The sequence below is a fragment of the Typopeltis vanoorti genome, chromosome 14 (genome assembly GCF_054136105.1).
Source record: "Typopeltis vanoorti isolate ZY-2024b chromosome 14, IOZ_Tvanoo_1.0, whole genome shotgun sequence".
Taxonomy (NCBI): Eukaryota; Metazoa; Arthropoda; class Arachnida; order Uropygi; family Thelyphonidae; genus Typopeltis; species Typopeltis vanoorti.
Window position 1 is genome coordinate 26,693,421 of NC_143562.1, and position 20,550 is coordinate 26,713,970.

A 20,550-nucleotide genomic window follows, 5' to 3' on the forward strand; every position below is an offset into this window, starting at 1 on the left:
TGAAAGCCTAACACACTTTTTTTTTTCTCTTGACTTGTACAGTGCAATCTCAGAAATCAGAATTTATATCAGTTCACATTCCTAGCAATTTGAACTGTTTTTCTATTAATCATAAACAGCAAATGATCTGAACATCACCCTGCCATAGCATGCTACGCACAGTCAGTTAATGACAGTAAAGGGTTTGTTGTTTTATTTTGTTATTTCAGAAATTAAGTAATTGAACATGTAAAGTAGTGTGTGAAGACAAAATTATACCAAAAGTTTGCATTTACATTAGCAGTCAGTTTTGAGGCATTTTAAAGGCAAACAAATATTATTACTATTATTATTATTGCATGGGCACCTCCATGGAGTTCATAAAATTCACTGTGGGAGACCCATCAGCACAGTATCTGTACCTTCTAAAAGACTTCCTTGAAACCATTAACAGACAGAGTGCTTACAACTGACTCAGGCAATCCATTATATTCATTCACCACTCTCCAAGCAAAAAATCTAGTTCCCATGTCGTTGCTTAACACACTGTTATCCAACTTCCAGAGATGATCTCTTGTTCTGCTCCCTCTGGCCAAGTGCTGAAATATTTCCCCTGCATTAATCCTATAAAATCCTTTAAGTAACTTAAATATTTCTATCATACCCCCCCCCCTTTTTTTTTTTTTTTTTTTTTTTTTTTTTTATCAACCAACTTTTGCAATCCATAAACTCTTAATCTATCCTCATAGGAAGCATTCCATGGACCACTCACCATTTTGGTTGCTCACCTCTTGACATCTTCACCACATCCTCATGGCTTTATAAAGAGGAATGAAGACTCCCTTATCTCTGCTTCTTAGTGTGTTCTTCAATAACCAAGTAACCCTGTTAGCTACTCTGGCTACTTTAGCAATATGGCCACTAAACTTCAACTCTGTCTACTATTACTACTCCAAAATCTTTTACTTCATCAGTTACAGAACTTGTAGTCTTCGTATCCCAAAATGCATAACTTTACACTTTTCTACATTAAATTGACATCCATTTTGTTTTTCCCATGCTGTGAACTATCATCTTTCAAGCTCTCTACATTCACCTTGATTAACTATTACCCTACCATTTGCATCGTCAGCAAATAACTGAATATCTCCCTTCAAATTATTTCGTATAACATTTATGGACAAATTAAACAGCAGTGGTCCAATCACAGAGCCCTGTGGTGCACCACTAGTCACATGCCCTCTCCTGGATTCTGCTCCTCCGTATACAGTAAACTCTCAATTTAACGGACTAATAGGGGCTAAGGGTGTCCGTTAAATCGCGATCGTTAAATCGATTTTTAAAATAAAAATATCTGTAACATTATACTGCAATTTTATCAATATTAGCACGGTAATAACAAAAAAAATTGTTTTACATTTAGATAAGTTAATGTGAAGTTAATGTTCGATGTTGAGATGCTTGGTTTAGGTAATCCTGCTTTGAAAAAACTATCAAGTTTTTTTTTGAACTTTTGAATTCTGTTGTTTTTTTATAATTAAGTCCCTAAAATTATGAAAATGTGTAATAAAACTGCTGCAGAAAGTCAAGCCACGCAAAAGAACCAATTACAGTGCGATTGGTGTGATCACATCCTAATCATTCGCCAAACATGTTTTATGAGCGGTGACTCATTTATGATGCCCTATTTGCCAAAATTTGTTAAAAATAACAGGAAATTAATAACAAAAAATAACCTGTTAATTTAATTATAAGCAAATCTTGGTTAAAAGCATTTTAAAATTAACGGGATGTTAATTTTCACGTGACATACGGACTGGAAATTTAGTCCATTAAATCGAGGGTTTACTGTACTACTTTTTGGTATCTCTCCATCAGCCATTCTTTTATCCATGTCACCAGTTTTGTATCCATCCCCATTTGTTGCAGTTTGTGTAATAGAGTTTCATGTCTGACACCTTTGCAAAATCCAGCAGTATCATCATGTTAGCCACTCCCTTTATCCAATTCACATGTAAACACCCACTTGCCTGTGCCAGAGATCCACTAACTCAGGAACCAGTCAAAAAAAGGCTTAGAAAATGTTCCTATAGTCGGCAACTAGAATTGAACTTAAGGACATTCTTTTTTCAGGCTACCTAGCACCGTGGAGGCACACAGTACTTTTACTGAGTTACACAGGCGCTATTGTTTGTTTGTTGATTTGGTGATAATTGATGGATATTTGTTATCCTTTCTTTTAATAAATATTATAACTTGGTAGGTAAAAACTCCAGATTTTTTAAATTGAGTTCTAGTCTGCTCTGCTAAAAGAAATTCACTGTAGCCAAACTATGCACTATAAGAAATTTCTGTGGGCTCTGTGAATCTGATATAGTAAGAGTGGGTGGAATAAAAAAAAATTTGGTTTAATTCTTTGAGTAAAATGTACCATAAGAAAAGTATGCAGTACTGAATGGATGAAAGCAAATGCCATCAAATTTCTTATTTATGGAAATAATTTAGTTATAGATATTTAATCTTTCAGCCTTATTATTTCAGATAAAAATAATTTTTCTGGTAAACAGCAAAATTATTTGTATCTTACTAAAAGGAAAAATGGAACGTAGTCAGTTTCATACATACATCCGAATTTTAGAAAACATTTAGCAATATTTATCATAAAGCAGAGTCTACTAGTAATATGTTCCAGCGTAAACATTTATTTTAGTCAAATATTATTAATAGTAAAGATAATGTTTCAATTATTTTTGCCCTTTATATATTATTTCTTATAGAATAATTCTAAATTCAGAATAGTTTTTAATCAAGTTTTCTAGTATTGCAGTAGAGTGTTTTGGCTTCGTTGTGTCTTTTTGTGCATATGCACAAAATGGTATCCCTCTGACTAAAAAAAAGAATTTGATGGAATGTACTTTTGTAGACCCTTGCTGAAAGTTATTAACTAAATTTAATTTTTCCACTTAACATTTGATCTCTAACTTACAACTAGATTATGCAAAGTGTATTTTTTATGTCAGTCCCACCTACAGAAATTTAGAAACTCTGTTCTAAGAGATCAAAATGATGCTGATACTTTTTAAGCCACTTCAGGCCTGAATAAGCACAAGTTTCTGTTCTAGTTAGTTTAGCAACTTATTGCTAGAAAGTTGAAATGTCTTACCTTTAGCTTTTGTTGCACTCACTGAGACTAATGGAGTTGCAATGAAATGTTATCTAAACAAAGACTTCCGTTTGTAAGATCAGTGATTGTCTTGACAATTGGTTATTTATTTTACAGTATATAATTATGTGGCTTTTTTTCATACTTTTTTTAATAAAAATAAAATTTTTAATAATTTTATGACACTTTTCTTTTTTTGTTTAATGGCACTTGCAGGAAGCACAGCAGATCATTAAGGAATTTTTGTCAGAAGCAAAGAAAATCCAATGTGATAAAATGTCATCTGAAGAAGCCATGGCAGCTCTTTGTAAACTAAAAGAAAATGTCAAAATGAAAAATAATCCTCATATTTCTGCCCTGATTTCAAAATACTAAAAAATGTTTATTTGTAAAAAAAAAAAATGTACAGCAGCTATTTATATATATATATATATATATATATATATATACTGTGTATGTATATATATATATTGTATATCATGTAAATTTTCTTTTAGAAATAAATTTTTTTGCTAATAATCTGATTTGTTAAGTACTATGATCTATACATTAGGTTGGAATGACAGAGGAGGAAGGGGCTTGTTCAGTAAGTTTTTGAAGCTGTTCAAGAAGACATGTACGAGGGGTGTTCAAAAAAAAGACCAAACTTTTCAAATAGTGTGCCAACTGGCACAGAGAGCACACTATGGCTGCTGAGTACACGCAGGTTTTGACAACAAACTGCCATTTGCCCCATTCTTCTTATGAGCATTAGTCGCCAAGTTACATCTGCTGAGCACGTGCACAAGATGTTCATCGGATTAGTGACAATGAAAGAGCTTGAAGAACAATGTGTGTGTGTTGAAATTTTGCTGCAAACTTGGTAAAAATTTTACAGACACTTCAGTTGCTTTAACAAGCATATGGGGAGGACTGTATGAGCCAAACACAGTGCTATGAGTGGTTTAAGCATTTTAAAAAGGGCAGAACATTGGTTGGTAAGATCCCAGGCCTGGATGACCTTCCACATCAACAGATGACGACCATATTGAGAGAGTTCGTGCTGTGATTTGTGGAAATCGTCATTTAACTGTCTGAGAAGTTGCTGACGAAGTGGGCATCAGCATAGGATCTTACCATCAAATTTTGACTGAAAAACTTCAGATGCATCGCATCAGTGCAAAATTCGTGCTGCATTTGTTGACTGACGATCAGAAAGAAAACTGCTGAAATCAGTCAGGAACTGCTTGCAATGTAAATTGTAATGAAAACTTTCTTAAGAACATGATAACAGGAGATGAGACGTAGATTTATGGCTATGATGTTGAAACCAAGATGCAATCGTCACACTGTGACGATTGCAAAGAAAAAAACACAGAAGAGTTGGTCAAAGATCAAGGTGATGTTTAGTTGTGTTTTTTGATTGGAAAGGCATTGTGCCACATGGTCAGGTGGTAAACAAAGAGTTGTACCAGTAAGTTTTAGCATGTTTGAGAGCAGGAAGAGGCCTGAACTGTGGGAAAACCAGACTTGAATGTTGCACCACAGCAATGCGTCATGGTGTCGCAGTTATATGGCAAAACATCAGACAACCATTGTGCCCCATCCACCCTATTCTCCAGACTTAGCCCCCAGCATACTTTTTCCTGTTTATCCCGAACATAAAACCACTTTGAAAGGACGTCATTTCCAAACCACAGAGGAGATTCAGAAAAATGCAATAATACAACTCCGCACCATCACAGAAAGTGTGTTCCAGGAAGCATTCTAACAATGGAAGAAATGTTGGGAATGGTTATCACCAATAGAGGGACTACTTTGAAGGGGATGCTTAAAATGTTGTAAAATGAGCATCTAAAGTCTTTATAGCAAAAGTTCGGTCTTTTTTTTTTTTTTTTTTTTTGAACACGCCTTGTATCTTGACCAGCAGCTGCTTGTGTTCTTACAGTTTATAAGAAAGTGGAGAAAGATGGTGGCCATTTCAGCAGAATATTATCCATGACTAACTATAGAAGAAACATGATGCCTTCTTCTGAATAGCATCAAACATTCTTAGAGAGGGTTTAGGTGCGTTACCCCAAATGTGAGTAATATTCCAAGGTTGGGTGGATTAGGGATTTATATTGTTAGTGAGAAGTAGTCTTGAGTGGAGAAGCACACACACACACACACACCAAATTTTTTTGGAGATTGAATAAGATGTGCTTGTACTAGAAGAGAGCAGAGGCAAGTCAGTTTAAGAATCAAAAAGAGATCTCTTTTTGATTCTTAAATTCAGTGAGACAAAGATAATCCTGTATTTTAGTAACATTGAAGTTTACAGGATTATCTTTGTCCCACTAAAAGATAGCAAAGAAATCAGAGAAAGGAAAATCTGGACACATCTAATAATTATGCACTATTAGAATTATCAAATGTCAATCCTAATACTGTACAGTTATTAGAAACATTAGAGGAGGAAGGGAGTGGCATCTACATAACTGTGGATAGGATTTGAGGTTAGTGAGAGAAGGTAGGTTACACCTGCAGGCATTGCACAACCATTTTAATGTTATCATATGGAATGGGCTTGGTATAGTGTTTGACATTTCTTTGATGGGTTTCACATGCACTGCATGGGAGAGAGGGGGGGGGGGGGGATCAGAAATTATAACCCTTACTCTGAAGAGACCAAGCATGACAGCAGCCACTTCACCTTTCCAGTAAGCAAGGTGGTGATGTTTCCAATAAATTCCTTCACCACTTAGAAGTCTTATTGTCATTTCCTCCAAATAGAGATATATCTTTTCAGCAGCAGCTTTGCTCAATAGATATTTCAGAGTCCTATTTGTGGTTGGCCAGAAGAGGCTATATATTGCATACCACCAGCCCTTTCCATACCCAAATTAATCACTGTGTCTATCCTCTTGAAATTCTCATAATACTTTCCAAGGTTTGAACATTAACATCTGATCTCACATTAATGGGATAATATAATCAGCCCTTTGTACATAATTTCTTATTCTGTCAAATACCAGTGTTTGTCTATTGTGCAGCAGGAAAAATCCAAATTGTTGGTAGAATTATTCTTATCACCTCCATCTAACTTATACCTGCTTGAAAAAGTCATGATGAAACTCCTGTCATAAATTAGATTTAAATTTTGATATGCTTCCATACAAGCAATACATGCGAGGTAATAAAAACTCCTCAATAAAGGAGGTCTCATGTTAAAAAAAACATCTCAGTCAAGGAGATGTTTCTTACTTTGGGATAATAGTTGATTGATTCAATTTTGACAGCACAACTGTAACAGAAATAAATTTAAATGTTTTATGTTCAAAAAGATCCTCTCCTACAATATATCAAAAATCTAGAACAATCAAACTTTTTAAAATTGTTATTACAGATGTAAATATTGTTTTATTATTTACTAGAAATAAAATAAATCTAATAACGTTCATTTCTCAAAAGAGTAGGCAAGATCATTTAGCCTGAACTAACTTTTGAAGACTGGTGAACAGCCAGTCACTGGCAGCTGGACCAAGGCTGTCAATGATTTTAACAGGCATCACCTTGTCCCTAACACTATATATTATTATCTAGAATAAAATCAAAAATACAATCAAAGATTTCTTTTTGTTTGAAAGTCTAATGCTGCATGCATACTTGGATATCAATGCTGCTAAATGTACAATAGAGCTCTAAACTTTTTTTCCCATTATTTTAAGAAGTTTCTCTTCTTTTTTATATGATGCTGTTTTTTTGTGGTTATAAATATAAGTTTTTAGATTTAATTAAAAATATTCCATTAATATCGTGAACAACATTTTTGTTCCATTAATTGTAAACTGAATACGTGTGTTGAGGCTTGAGTGCTGTGAGGACATCATATTGGAGGTCATCATCATCATCATCAAATTCCTGCCATGTACCCTCAAGGGATGTACAGGATATGATAGTACTACATGAAAAAAATTACATCATTACTAACTTCCTATCTACAATTTTCCTCCAAATCAGTCTGTTACTTGTCAAGACTCCAATATTATCAGATCTTATATTTTTGTCGTCTAAGGCACTTTGTACCCCATCAATCCACCTATATCTTGGTCTTCCTCTGGGTCGTTTTGCTGCCAACCTGACAGAGAACACTTGTTTTGCTAATCTTTCCTCGTCCATTCTGTTTAAGTGACCATACCACCTGAGATTAGCTCTGCTAACGCCTTCCTGGATGCTGACAATGTCAAGTTCTTTCCTGATATCCTCATTTTTAATATGACATTGCCATTGATGCCATGTGTTCACAGCTATAATCTTTCTCAGGACTCTCATATCTGCAGTCTCTAGTCTTTGGTCAAGTGTTTTACTTCTGACCCAGCTCTCAGATCCATAAGTTAAAACTGGTTTGAACACTGTCTTGTATACAGCTAATTTAGTGTTCCGACTAATTTCTCTCTTATTCCATATGAATTTATTCAATTGACTTCTTACCATACCAGCTTTGCTGATTCTGTTGTCTATTTCTATATTTAATTTACCATCTTCAGTAAAAATCGTGCCTAAGTAGCCGAAATGTTTAACTTGTTCCACAGGTTCTCCATTCACAACACAGTTGAGATTTTCAATGATTCTGCCTATTTTCATTGTCTTTGTCTTTTTATTGCTGACCTTCATACCATATCTATTACAACAGCTATTCAATTTAGTCAGAGAATCTTGCAGACTTGTAGCGGATTTATTTAGAAGTATAACATCATCCGCATAAAGCAAAGAGCTGACAATAACATCTCCAATTTTGATATCATGTTTAATACCACTTTCCTTCATAATGTGATCCATATAGATAATGAATAACAGAGGGGATAAGTACATCCTTGTCTCACATCAGATTTAACATTAAACCATCTTCCTGTACTTCCTTCAATTCTAACTGTTGACTTACAACTCAAATAAAGACTAAGTATTGCTTGATATAATGCCCCATTGACACCATATAACTGTAGCATATTGAATAGCTTCTTTCTTGGCACCTTGTCATATGCCTTTTCCAAATCGACAAAACTTAAATACAGATCTTTGTTATATTCCCAAGCTTTCTCGACTATTTGTCGTAAAGTGAAAATCTGATCCAGACAGCCTCTATTTGGCCTGAATCCAGCTTTTTCTTCACCAAGCTTTTCTTCCACAATTCTTCTCAACTGTTTCTCAAGTATACTTGCATAGATCTTGCCAGGAACACTCAGTAGGGAAATACCTATGTAATTCTCACATTAAGTTTTATTTCCCTTTTTATATATTGGTACTATGAAAGCTCTACTCCAATCATCGGGAATTCGTCCCTCTGTCCAGGCTTTCTGAGCAATGCAGTGCAGCCACTGTAAGACTCTTATACCACCATACTTCAGCATTTCTGGTTCGAATATCGTCCACTCCTGCTGCCTTTCCACATTTCAAGCCTTTGATGGCTTTGTCTACTTCAAGTATGGATATGTATTCCTGACTGTATGCCTGTTGAGTGTTTTTTACCACTGTGCTGTCATCACTGCTTATTTCATTTAGCAATTTTTCGAAGTAATTACTCCATACTTCAAAGATATCTTTTTCTCCTGTTTTCTTGTCACCTTTATCATCTCTAACTCCTTTTACAGCACTCTTTCCTCCATTCCTAAGCTTCTTCAACAACCTCCAGAATATTTTGCCACCTTCTTGATATTTATTTTCTATATTCTTGCCAAAGTCATCCCATGACTTTTGTTTAGCTAGTTTTACACAGTGTTTAGCATTCTTGCATTTGTCTCTGTATTCTCTAAGAGAGAGCACAAGCTGACTTATTTGACAGGAACTTTTGATATGCTTTCTTCTTTTCCTTCACTGCCTCTTTAACTTCCTGTGTCCACCAGGGAGTTCTGATTTTTTTATCCTTGCAGACAACCTCACCACATGCCTCTCTGGCAGAATCAATCAATGTTTTCTTCAGAGTTTGCCACTGAATCTCCAAGGTTTGATTCCTGTTCTCAAACTCTTTCATTTTTTCTTCAATAATCTTTGTGTATTTTAGTCTACAGTTCACATCTGAGAGCTGCTCAACTTTTATTCGCTTTAAAACTTTTTTACATATTATTCTTTTCGATATGAAATTCAATTTTATCCTGCTCAAGACTAAATAGTGATCACTTCCAATTTCAAATCCTCTGAACACTCTGGTGTCCTGCACCAGGGAGAAAACATCACTATCAACATTAACATAGTCAATGAGACTTTTCTTATTCCTAGCCTCTTCTCTCCATGTGAATTTGTGCACATTTTTATGTTGGAACATGGTGTTAGTAATAACCAGTCCATGTCCTGAGCAGAAATCCAACAGATATTTGCCATTATTATTAGCTTTGCTCTTTTCTCCAAATTTTCCCAAAATATTTTTGTATGTCTCACAATCATTTCCTACTCTGCTATTTAGATCCCCAACAAGGACCAACTTTTCATTTTTCATTGTGTGAGTTGCTTTTTCTAAAACCTCAAAAAATTCCTCCACTTCTACCTTAGTAGAACCTTCTGTGGGACCATAGGCACAAATAAGTCTCATTGTCCAGTTCCCCATTCTCATATTTGCCCACATTACTCTACTCGAGACTGACTGCCATTCAAGAAGATTAGCCTCGTATTTTGTGTTGAATACTATGGCTACTCCTTTTTCTTGATTGTCATTGCCTGAATATAACATTTTGTATTTATTGCTCAGAAAGATCTCGCCAGTTTTGGTCTTTTTTGTTTCAGTCACCCCTATTATGTCGATCTGGTACTTATCTAATTCCTCAGCTAGCTTCATTTCTTTGCCATTCAGGCTTCTTACATTGATAACTCTGGTGATGTTGAGTTGGGGTTTGTTTTCAGGTTTGTTCCAGTAGCTGACTTTTCGCTGTTCGCCCTCGTTCCCTGTCAAAAACAATGGGGGCCTTGTTTAACCGGGCGAAGCCCCAGCCAGCATGAAATTTTGTTATGTTCTACCATCATTTTTTTTTTTGGCGTAACCAATAAGAATACAATTTGTTCGGCTAAATCAGAAATTGCCAGCTCATCCTCATTCGTTCAGTATCCAAATAGATACCCAACAGGGTGCACCATGAGACGGTGATGATTGGACATTAGGTCAGAAGCTCCGGTCGGTTCTCAGCATGTTGGAGGTTTAATGGAATATTATCAGTACTGGGAAAGGATTAAAACTTGCTTAATGCTTCCAATATTTCGTCTGTCACTGAGACATCTTCAGGGATTACAAATAACTTTTGTAACAACACACTCAAATACAATAGAATACTAAGTGAAACATGTGGGCGACTTTAAAGTCCTATCTAGGTGGTGCGCTCTCTATGGGCATTTGTAGGTGGCCTAGGATGTAACATGGGATGGATCTCTGATGATTAATGTGTCCTCAATTTTGGAAAGTTTTATGCAACCGTATTTATTTAAATTCGGTTGATTTTTGAGTACCACTGCACTCAAAAATCTGGCTTACTTCAGATAGACAGGCAGGTCACCAACTGTCCGTCTAGAACAGTGTTTCTCAAAATGTGGCACGCGTACCCCCTGGGGTACCCAAAAGGTCTTCAGTGGATACGTGGCAATTTTTGGCTATGCATCATTAACGTATGGAATCATTATTTAGAAAAAAATAATTATTTTAAACGTATATATTTCTCAATAAATTATATATTATGTATGAATTTTCCTACTCAAATTACAAGTTACTATCACCAGGATATTCACGTCCTGGCAATAGTAACTCGCTCTCTGCAGTTAACAACATGCCCTACCCAACAACATCACTATACTGAAGACGCAAGAAAAACAAGTAGTTTTATTGTATCACTGAATAAGATACAGAGACATTTTCAGTCTCTGTAATATATTTCTCAATGAATAGTGCAATTAGAGATACCTGGGATAAAAATGGCACTAACTAATGAATCACATCTCCTCCCCAACAGAAACTGCTGTATAGACTCAAGCAAAACCATATGTTGCCTGTGAAACATATGGTTTTGCTTGACACCACCCTGTTGTGAAACTAAGAAATATATAGTGAGTGTGTTTCAGATATTATGGAATTCGGTTGAAGAGAATTAGCATTTCGACTAAACTGTTGGCTTGCCTTTGTCTTTGGTTTGTTTGCGTGATCTTTTGTTAATACTGCACCAATCATATGCACTTCATAACTGCTTTATCTCTACTGGCCTACCATTGCTGTCTGTTTCATGCTCTGCTTTTACTTCTCATTAGTCATTTGTGAAGGATTGTTCATTACGTATCTCAAGTCTTGTAAATTACTGGTAATTTTTGCTTGAAATAATGGGAAAGAAGATGAACTATTTAGGTAGATGACTTTGACTATGCATGCAAGGAAACTGTTCTCGATGCCAAAAAGTAGCGATAGCGAAAAGACTGGATTTATAAAACACACAAAAGAGAGCAATATAGCAAATATAAGTAGCTGTAAGCAATAAGAAAACATTGATATTGTATCTGGATTAAATGAAATTGATAAGGGTGTGTCATCTGCCATCGCTAGAGAACCAACTAGGAAGAAGATGAAAAATCTTCGTATGATATGAAAAAGTATGATATGAATTACTTGAAATGTGGATTTTCATGGATGGGAAATGAAGAGGAACCTATTCCAAATTTTGTTCTATTAAAAAATAAATCATATTTTTTTGTTTACATGAACATATAAATTCAAATAAAATAGACATTTACAATGAAATATACTTTATTTATTTATTATTTTGATAAGGAGGTACTTGGTAATAATGAAAATTTAAGAAGGGGTACATGGATATCTGAAGTTTGAGAAACACTGGTCTAGAAGAACAAAACACACATCTGCAATCATGACTATGGTCATCTGGTCTTTCAGACCATGTTTTGGATAGAACCCACAGGATCTGGAGAAAAACCACCATTCTTCACCATTCATAGTAAATTCAGAAAAGAAGGCCTGTTTATAGAATCTGCAGCAGCACTCAGAAATCAACCGAATTTAAATAAATATAGTTGCATAAAACAATGTTTTATTTTAATTATCAGAGATCCCACGTTACATCCTAGGCCACCTACAAATGCCCATAGAGTGGTGCACCACCTAGATAGGACTTTAGTGTCACCCACATGTTTCACTTAGTATTGTGTTGTTACAAAAGTTATTTGTAATCCCTGAGATGTCTCAGCAACTGAGACAAAATATTGGAAGCATTAAAATTAGTTTTAATCCTTTCTCAGTGCTGATAATATTCCATTAAACTTCTAACATGATGGTAAACTGAATACATTTGGTACTTTATTACCAAATAGCTCCAGCACAAAAAAACAACCGACATCTTAATAATGGTTATTATTTTTATTTTCAGAGTTTGTTTTCTATGTAATCCAGGTTGTTTCTTGGCATTTAACATGAATATTGCAGTTGTTCGTATATTTGGATTGGATAACATTTTTTGTTGTTGTTCTGCTTTTTATGTGTTTTCCGTGAAAGTAAAACATGAAACAACAGTTTACAACCATTTACATGGAAAGGAAAGACTGTAAACCTTATGGTATATTGGCGCTGTGAGTAAACTAAGGGTTTTGTAATTTTTAGTTATTTATTATTGTATTTTTATTTATTTTATTTTATTTATTATTATTTTTTTTTTTTTTTGTATTTTACATGCTGAACTACAAAGCAGGAAATTATGATTGACTGAGGAGTATACTTGGTTAGGTCTCATGGTATTGTATGCTAGATGGAAAGGATGTCTACAGTGCATGGGAAACACTTAAAAAATACTTAAATGATGCATTATCAAAATGTGTCCTAGAACGTGAAGAATAAATAGGGCAGAAGTGAAATGGATATGCAGTCTTATTAAGCAAGCGATTCTTAAAAAATATGATGTCGAAGGAATACTATGAGTACAAAGATGGTGTCAGTTATGAAGACTATAAGGTTAAGAAAAGTTGTAGCTGTTGTATGGAAAGTTAAGTCTGCGTATGAAACGAAACTGGCTCTACAAACTGAAGATAACCCAAAAATTCCATTGTTATGTTGTAAGTAAAAGAAAAAAATGAATGAGAAAACATAACTATTGATGTTGATCGCAATCAAGTGCAGATGTGGAAGAAATTATTCAACTAATAATTTTGCTAAAAGCTACCTTCCTGGTGTACATAGCATTGAGTTCTTTACCACTTCACTGGATGAAAAACAGGTGTATGAAGAGGGGTTACTAGAGCTCTTGCACAAACTGAATAAGAATTTGGCAGCGGAGGAGGGGAAGTGGGATATTAACATGGATGCTAAATAGGCTGTTCTTTTGACTGAGTTATGTAATTTGAGCCTCAAGAACAGGGAGATTCCACTGTATGATAATCCTGTTGAACAAGACTGGTGCTAAGACTGATGTGTCCAACAGTCAACTTATCACTATTTCTGTAGTGATGGTGAAGATTTTTGAAAGTTAGTAAAAGTTTGTATATAAAAATGGGTTCACAGAGAATCTATACTTTTTAATGAACATTGGTTAAGTAAGGGAAGGTCATATTTGAGCAGCTTGCTCACAATATTATATAATAATCAGGTGGACTGGCTATACCATGATACTTTTAAACTTTGCTAAGGCTTTTGACAGGATACAGCATGGAAGACTGTTGCATAAATTGGAGAATATGGGATTGGATTATAAAATATTAGCATGGATAGGAGGGTGCTGACTGACAGATATCAAAAAGTGATATTTGGGGGATTGTGAGTCTTCAAGATTTAAAGTGACCAGTGGTGTACCACAAGGACCAGTCCTGGTCCATTCAGTGTTTAAATTAATGACATTGGGAAGGATTTAACAGGTGACATACAGCTGTTTGCTGATGATGCAAAGATATGCAGGGTAATCTGGAATGCTGCTGATATGCAGCTTGCAGAATGATTTGAATAGGCTGGAATTATGGGTATAGAGAACTAGGGAGGTGGTGTGGTCTGCCCGAGGTGGCACTTTGAACCTTTTTGAACTTTTGCAGTTAATTCTAAAATACAGTCTTGAGAACTAGGTTCCAAATATTGTATTACTACTGCGAATTTTCCTCACAATTGCTGTAAGTGCTGCTAGTTGTGAGAGGAGTTTTTCTAAATAGAAATGATTAATTACATTACTATGAAATAGACTGCCAATGTCATCGACGATTTTGCTAACAGAAAACCAAGAAAAATAACATTTTAAAATGTTAAAATTAAAGTTTTACTTCAAAAATAAACATAGTGTTTTAATTTATTTCCCTATACGTCGTTTTGACTTTTTGTAGTGTTTTTGGTGTGTATTGAGAGGGGCGGCAAACTCGGGGACCCCCCCAGGCAACAAAAGCTCTAGCTACATCACCGTATGGGTATGTGAAAATTGCAGTCATTTTAGTTTTAGTAAAGCCATGCACTTTGGTGTAATAAGATATCCAATGTCATATTATATTGATGGAATTGTGCTATAACAAACTGATCAGGCTAAGGATCATGGAGTTGAAGTTCAGGGGGCCATGTAGCAAAGATTGCAAATTTAGTTCAGAGGTTAATTGCAATGCTGAAATGAACCTTAACATGTAAAGATAAGGAAATCATTTTACCTCTTTACAAGGGCATGATATGACCTCACTTAGAGTATTGTTGTACACAAGTCTGGTCTCCTGGTTTCTGTGACAATGTTGACATAATAGAAATAGAGAGTACAGAGATGATATCTGGATTGTGGAATAGATTATGAAGACTGATTTCGAATTTGTGCACTGCAGAGGATATATGATTGAAGCTTACAAACTTTTGAAATGAGAGGGCATCCACTGAAGTTGGGAATGAATGCAGTAAAGGGGGAGGGATAAGAGCTAGAATGTGAATGAATTCAAGAAAATCTCACAGCTGGTATGGGTAATATGTGGCCTCCCTTGATGAATCAGTGACTCCCCAGAAGTTTATCTTAATAATAAGAATAATACATCAATGAATTGCTTGATCGTTTAGTGTGAAATCAAGTAGGATCAGTTTAATTTTCTGTGGTATCAAGTGCTGGTATCTGAATACCAACACTTAAGAGCAAAGCAAGTTCAGTTGACCTCAAACAGAACTGCTAAATGTTCTTGGTTAAAATTATTATTACATCCTCTTTCTTTCTTATATTCATTGTTTTTGTTTTGTTGATATTAATTATGTTTTACATGTACTTTCTAATTTCGTTGTCTGATACTATAGATCAGGATATATCAGTAGTTATGACAATATTATCTGCATATTTTACATACGTGCGCCAGAGACACGTATGTTTTTTCCTTTATTTATTTTTATTATAAATTTGCATACTTTCTCTTCCAGCCATATTCAACACAGAATCTATCATATATAGTATCAATAAAGAGCTAATCGACCAATTCATTTATGCCCCCACCCACTGGTGCCTGCAGGTAGTTTTATAAAAGACGATTTACGCATGCTCAATCAGTCTTACATACTGCACGTTCACAGTTGTAGATTTTAATTTGGTGTTTAATTTTAATTAACTTTTGATTTTGTGTTTTCACCCAGATGAATTTCTCTCAACAAACAGCTCTTGCAGTGGTGAGAAGCTTTGCAAAATAAGTTTTATAATGAAGTTGCAAGGGTCAAATCTAAAAATATGTTTTAATACAGAGTGGCCATAAATTAACTTTCCCTCTTTGGAGATATCTGTAGCTAAAACTAATACACGGAATGAGACCACATTTTATATTGAGACTTTCTAAGGCATGGGGAGATGAATTCGGTAAAAAAAATATTTAGTACCAAAAGTCGCCAATAGAGGAAATTTTGGGCGCTGGCGGAGCTGAAGGCAGTCAAATATTTGCAGTAAACGCAGGTAAAAAGGATTATGCAAATTTTACTGTGCGTACGTGACAGCAGCGCTACCAATTCACTTAAAAAAGGATTGGGAACGTTCAGGCAGTTATTCGAATGACTGACGAATCGTGTCCTACCTTGCCTCAGCGTGCTTTACTTTTTGTTTTACCTTAAACAGTGCGATGCCGTAGCCGCCCTTCGGGCATTTAGAAGGCTTCATAACCTGCATACAGGTCCTATGTCAGCTGTAGCACAGAGCTATAATTAAGAAGTTTGAAGACCCTGGATCACTAGGAGTTAGACCTGGCAGAGGACGGAAAACAGTGCAAGAAGAAACAGTAACAGATGTTGCTACTGCGGTGTTCGACGACACAGGACACCAGTACTGGTCCAAGCGCTCATGCCATAACTCGCAAACTTGATATGGCTTATGGTACAGTCTGGAAAATCTTATGGAAAATGCTTCACTTCTATCCGTATAAGTTCAGTCATGTGCAAGCACTAACTACCGCAGATTATGATAAGCGCGCTAACGTTTCTTGCCCGAATGGACCCTGATTCTGATGAATAAAACATTTTCTGTGAGCTCAAGCACTACATTAATTTCTGTGTCTCTCGCAAGTTGTTGTTTTAGTTTAATTATTCTTATTATCATTGTAACTTGCCACATATCCAGCTGGAATGAGTGACGTGGCTGTCGCTTCCACCGTCGAAATGTTATTATTCCATTTTATCTGCCTTTAATGTAATTAATTAAAGGCAGATAAAATTTATCTGCCTTTAATTAATAGCCGAAAACAAGCGGGGCTATCCGCTTGTTTTCGGCTCCTCCAGCGCCAAAATTTCCCCTGTCGATGACTTTTGGTACTAAATCTGTTTTTCGTGGAAATCATCTCCCCATGCCTTCAAAAGTCTCGATATAAAATTTGGTCTCATTCCGTTTATTGGTTTTAGCTACAGATGCCTCCAAAGAGGGAAAGTTATTTTATGGCCGCCCTGTACATATTTTGTGTTATAATTTATTGTTATTCAATAAATAGCTTTATAAAGCACTGAAAATTGTCCCACTGCGCACTGCTTTGATGGTATCCATATTTATGTTTAAGTAAACTGTGTGTAATAGTGAGACCTCCCACAATGATGATGGTAATAATATAGTAGATAAGTTTCTTTTGAAAAGTAAGGCCTCATAAAATGTAAATCCAGTACTTCGTTACACCCAGTTAGCAAACATAAAATACTAGCCTCATAGGATTTGTTTTGGCCTTAATTCCAATCAAGTTATTCCACATTTCCATCTCGTTTACCTCCGAATTCTTTCTTTTACCTTCCTATGTGAGTTGTGCTCCATGTTCGCCGTTACTGTTTACTACGAATAACAATTTTTTTTTTTTTTTTTTAATACATACTCTCCTCTTCTTCATTTCGCACGCCCTGATTACTCTGTCTCTTCGTTATACTGGCTTGTAGGTAAACTTTGTATATGTGTTTCTTCAAATCCTCTACGTTTATTTTTCTTCGCATTCTTTACTAACGTGAGAACAAATAGCATACAGGGGCTATCAGGCTTCTGCTGTTGTTAGGATATTCATGCCGACAGTACATTTATTTAATTTTTTTTTTTTTTTTTTTTTTAGAGCAGACTTCCTTTATTAATAACATTGACCTCTATGGCGACCTTTCTCTTTCAGAGTCATCGCTAATAGATCAGCTTCCTGTTAAAACTTCGCATACTACAGAGTCGAAGGATCAAGTGACTATTTCATTGCATCCGCGAACCATTTCAGAAACAATCGGTACCATTTGTGGTACACTCGAAAACGCGATTGATCCACGTAATATAAAGTTTCATGATCACAGATGCTTCGAAAGAATTTTTTTAAAAATCCAATGAGATGGGGAAGAAACATTCGTTTTACAAGATGTTTAATAATAAAACGTCAGTACATGTTCTGCAACATTATAAAAATTCAAATTCAGACGAAGATACGCTTATTAGTTTTCACCAACGCTTAACGTTTGGTTGTTTAAAATCATTCACGACTTGACAAATGTGAACCCCAATATCAAAATTTCATCGAAAATCCTAGGAAGAATTTTTTTCGTATCATTTCTAGTTATTTTGTCAATAAAGACAAATCAAATTATAGCGGGAAGAAAAGAAAGTTTTCCATTTTAAATTATTTTACCACAAAATGGAATTAACAGCGATTAGAGTCGAACCTGTAATATCTTACGTTGACACAATGCCAAGCAGTCTCGTTCCCCACATGACTGATATAATTTTTTTTTTTTTTTTTTTTTTAAACAGCACAAATGCAAGTACAAACGAAGCTACTGTAATAAAAATGGCAAAAATATAAAATGTTTCTTCGTCAAATACATCAGCAAATGCTGGCAATTGACCATAGACTTTATTAAAGAGATGTGCTTCTGATTTATATGAATGCTTCATGTTGGCAGCAACTATTTGACTACACTTTAACTGGTTTTTCCTAAGATAACTGTACAGCTCTCTGTAACACAAGCTCAGAATGATGTTAATTCTGAAAACTTGGATTTGAAGAGTTACTTGGCACTTCCAATTGCCTTCATTAATGATGGTACAACACTTGGAGATTCTGCAGGTGTGTCAAATCTATTCAAGATCTTCAAATATTGTTCCACTATCTCCAATTCAGTAAGATTGCCAGTCTTGAAGATAATTTTCTGACCGTTATCTAAATACCTGATATAAGATACATGACTGATATAAAGATACAATGTTTATATCATATCTTTCTATTAGTGTCATTATCATGTTCAGTATTATTATTAACATCACCAAAAATCCTTTTTCTGGTGATACTAATAATAATTTGTGTTTTTTAAAATAATAACAAATAATAAAGCCGAAGTTTATAACTAGATGTCTTCGAATTTCTTCAACTTTTTTTTTTAATATGTTAAGATGCGTTTTTATAAACAAAAAATTAATTCAAGGCATTCGTAAGATAATCCTAAATTATTTGTGTTATGAAATCATTCTTATTATACATCTTTCCCCTTTTCATATCACTCTCCTTTCACTTTTTCAGGAACAGAATAGCCCTCCCCTCTAAAGTTCGACATTAAGTATAACCTCTAATTAGTCTATTAATATTTTTCATATAAAATATATTTCGTATTTAGGACGTGTGTTTATTCCCAAAATGGAGTATCAAATATCACTGGCATTCCTCTTTCGTTAATAGTCATATGACATGATAAATTTTGCTTGGTGTAATTACTTAAAACGTTCTATTAAGGAAAATATTTTCGCATGCACGCCGTGTATAAAACAAGGAATGCCATATTATCTAGATTAAGTAATTAGATGCACCAGGAAGACCAAATTTCATGAACTTTTTAGGAACGGGGAATGCATAATCATGCATGAAAAAAAAAAGGTTATATGTATAAATTCAGTACAGTATTTGCTTCATAGGCTATATAAAGCAGCTAATCATTGAAAAAAAAAAAAATGTCTTGTAGTGAATCAACATCAGGGAATTCTTAGTAAGAGTCAAGACCACAAGGAAAATCCACCTACCAATGGAGACAGTCTGGGCGACGTGAATATCAAGAATGGAATACTCCAGGATGATTCATTATCACCTCTGTTCTTTTGTCTAGCTCGGATTCCTCTAACATTAATTCTAAAGAAAACGGAACTCTGGTATAATATATTTCTTGTACGTGGATCACTGCTGAAACAGTCTAAACTTCAGTGAAGAATTTGTATAAAATTTAGATTTGTTTAATGCGCTGCACTGTTTATGACAAGGAGAAAGTAACGGATTGAGCCAAAGCTCAATGTGGAAACTATAACCGCAATTAATACATGAGTCATTTCTGCATTCAGATGCACAGAATAACTGATCTAACACAACACTGTGGTGAATGCAGTTGATAAAAAAAAAAAACATTAAAATAGATGAAAATGAACCTTACGTTACATGTACAGTAATGTAAATCTATTGTTATGTGCCATCTAGTCGCTTTCGACTGTTGGTGATCATGTAAACAACGGCTCAATGGAAATCTATTTCTATTACAACCAGAAAAAATAAACAATGGCGACTTTTACAAGTCAGGCAAATAATTAAGGAAGAAGAAAAGAATGAATGCATGAGGAGAAAGCAGGAAAAAAAAAAAAAAAAAAGCTAATTGAAGTTCATAAAGCGGTAAGAAGGTTTATAAGAGAGCCCAGAATGCAGTAAAGTAAAAATAATAATAAATAAATAAAATAAGCAATATAAGGTTAAAGAAATGGCCAAGTGATCGGGGAAAATAAAACACTCCATGGTTTTTATTTCTCTGTCTTAGAAAATATTATTATTATTATTATTAATGCTGATTCTTCCTATCAGCAGTTTACAAAAGGGAAAATAGAATGACTCTAGAGTATTACAAAAAAAAAAAAAAGCTATCATGGCATACGTCTGCAAATTTTCAGCTCAATTATGTGATTTCATGGTGTCATTTACACCATTACTATCTGTCATGTCATGCGATTCAATTGCTATCTGATAAATCCCATGTT

At 34.8% G+C, this 20,550-nt stretch overlaps 1 protein-coding gene across 1 annotated transcript in view; it reads left to right on the forward strand.

Annotated features, from left to right (window-relative positions):
• The window catches only part of spel1 (DNA mismatch repair protein spel1), a 239,999-nt gene extending 236,462 nt beyond the window's left edge, over positions 1-3,537 (forward strand). Inside the window, exon 27 of the mRNA XM_090404470.1 lies at positions 3,359-3,537. Within this exon, the coding sequence (XP_090260596.1) occupies positions 3,359-3,517 (159 nt within the window). The 3' untranslated portion in view covers positions 3,518-3,537. The remainder of the gene's footprint in view (positions 1-3,358) is intronic.
• The last annotated feature ends 17,013 nt before the right edge of the window (positions 3,538-20,550 follow it).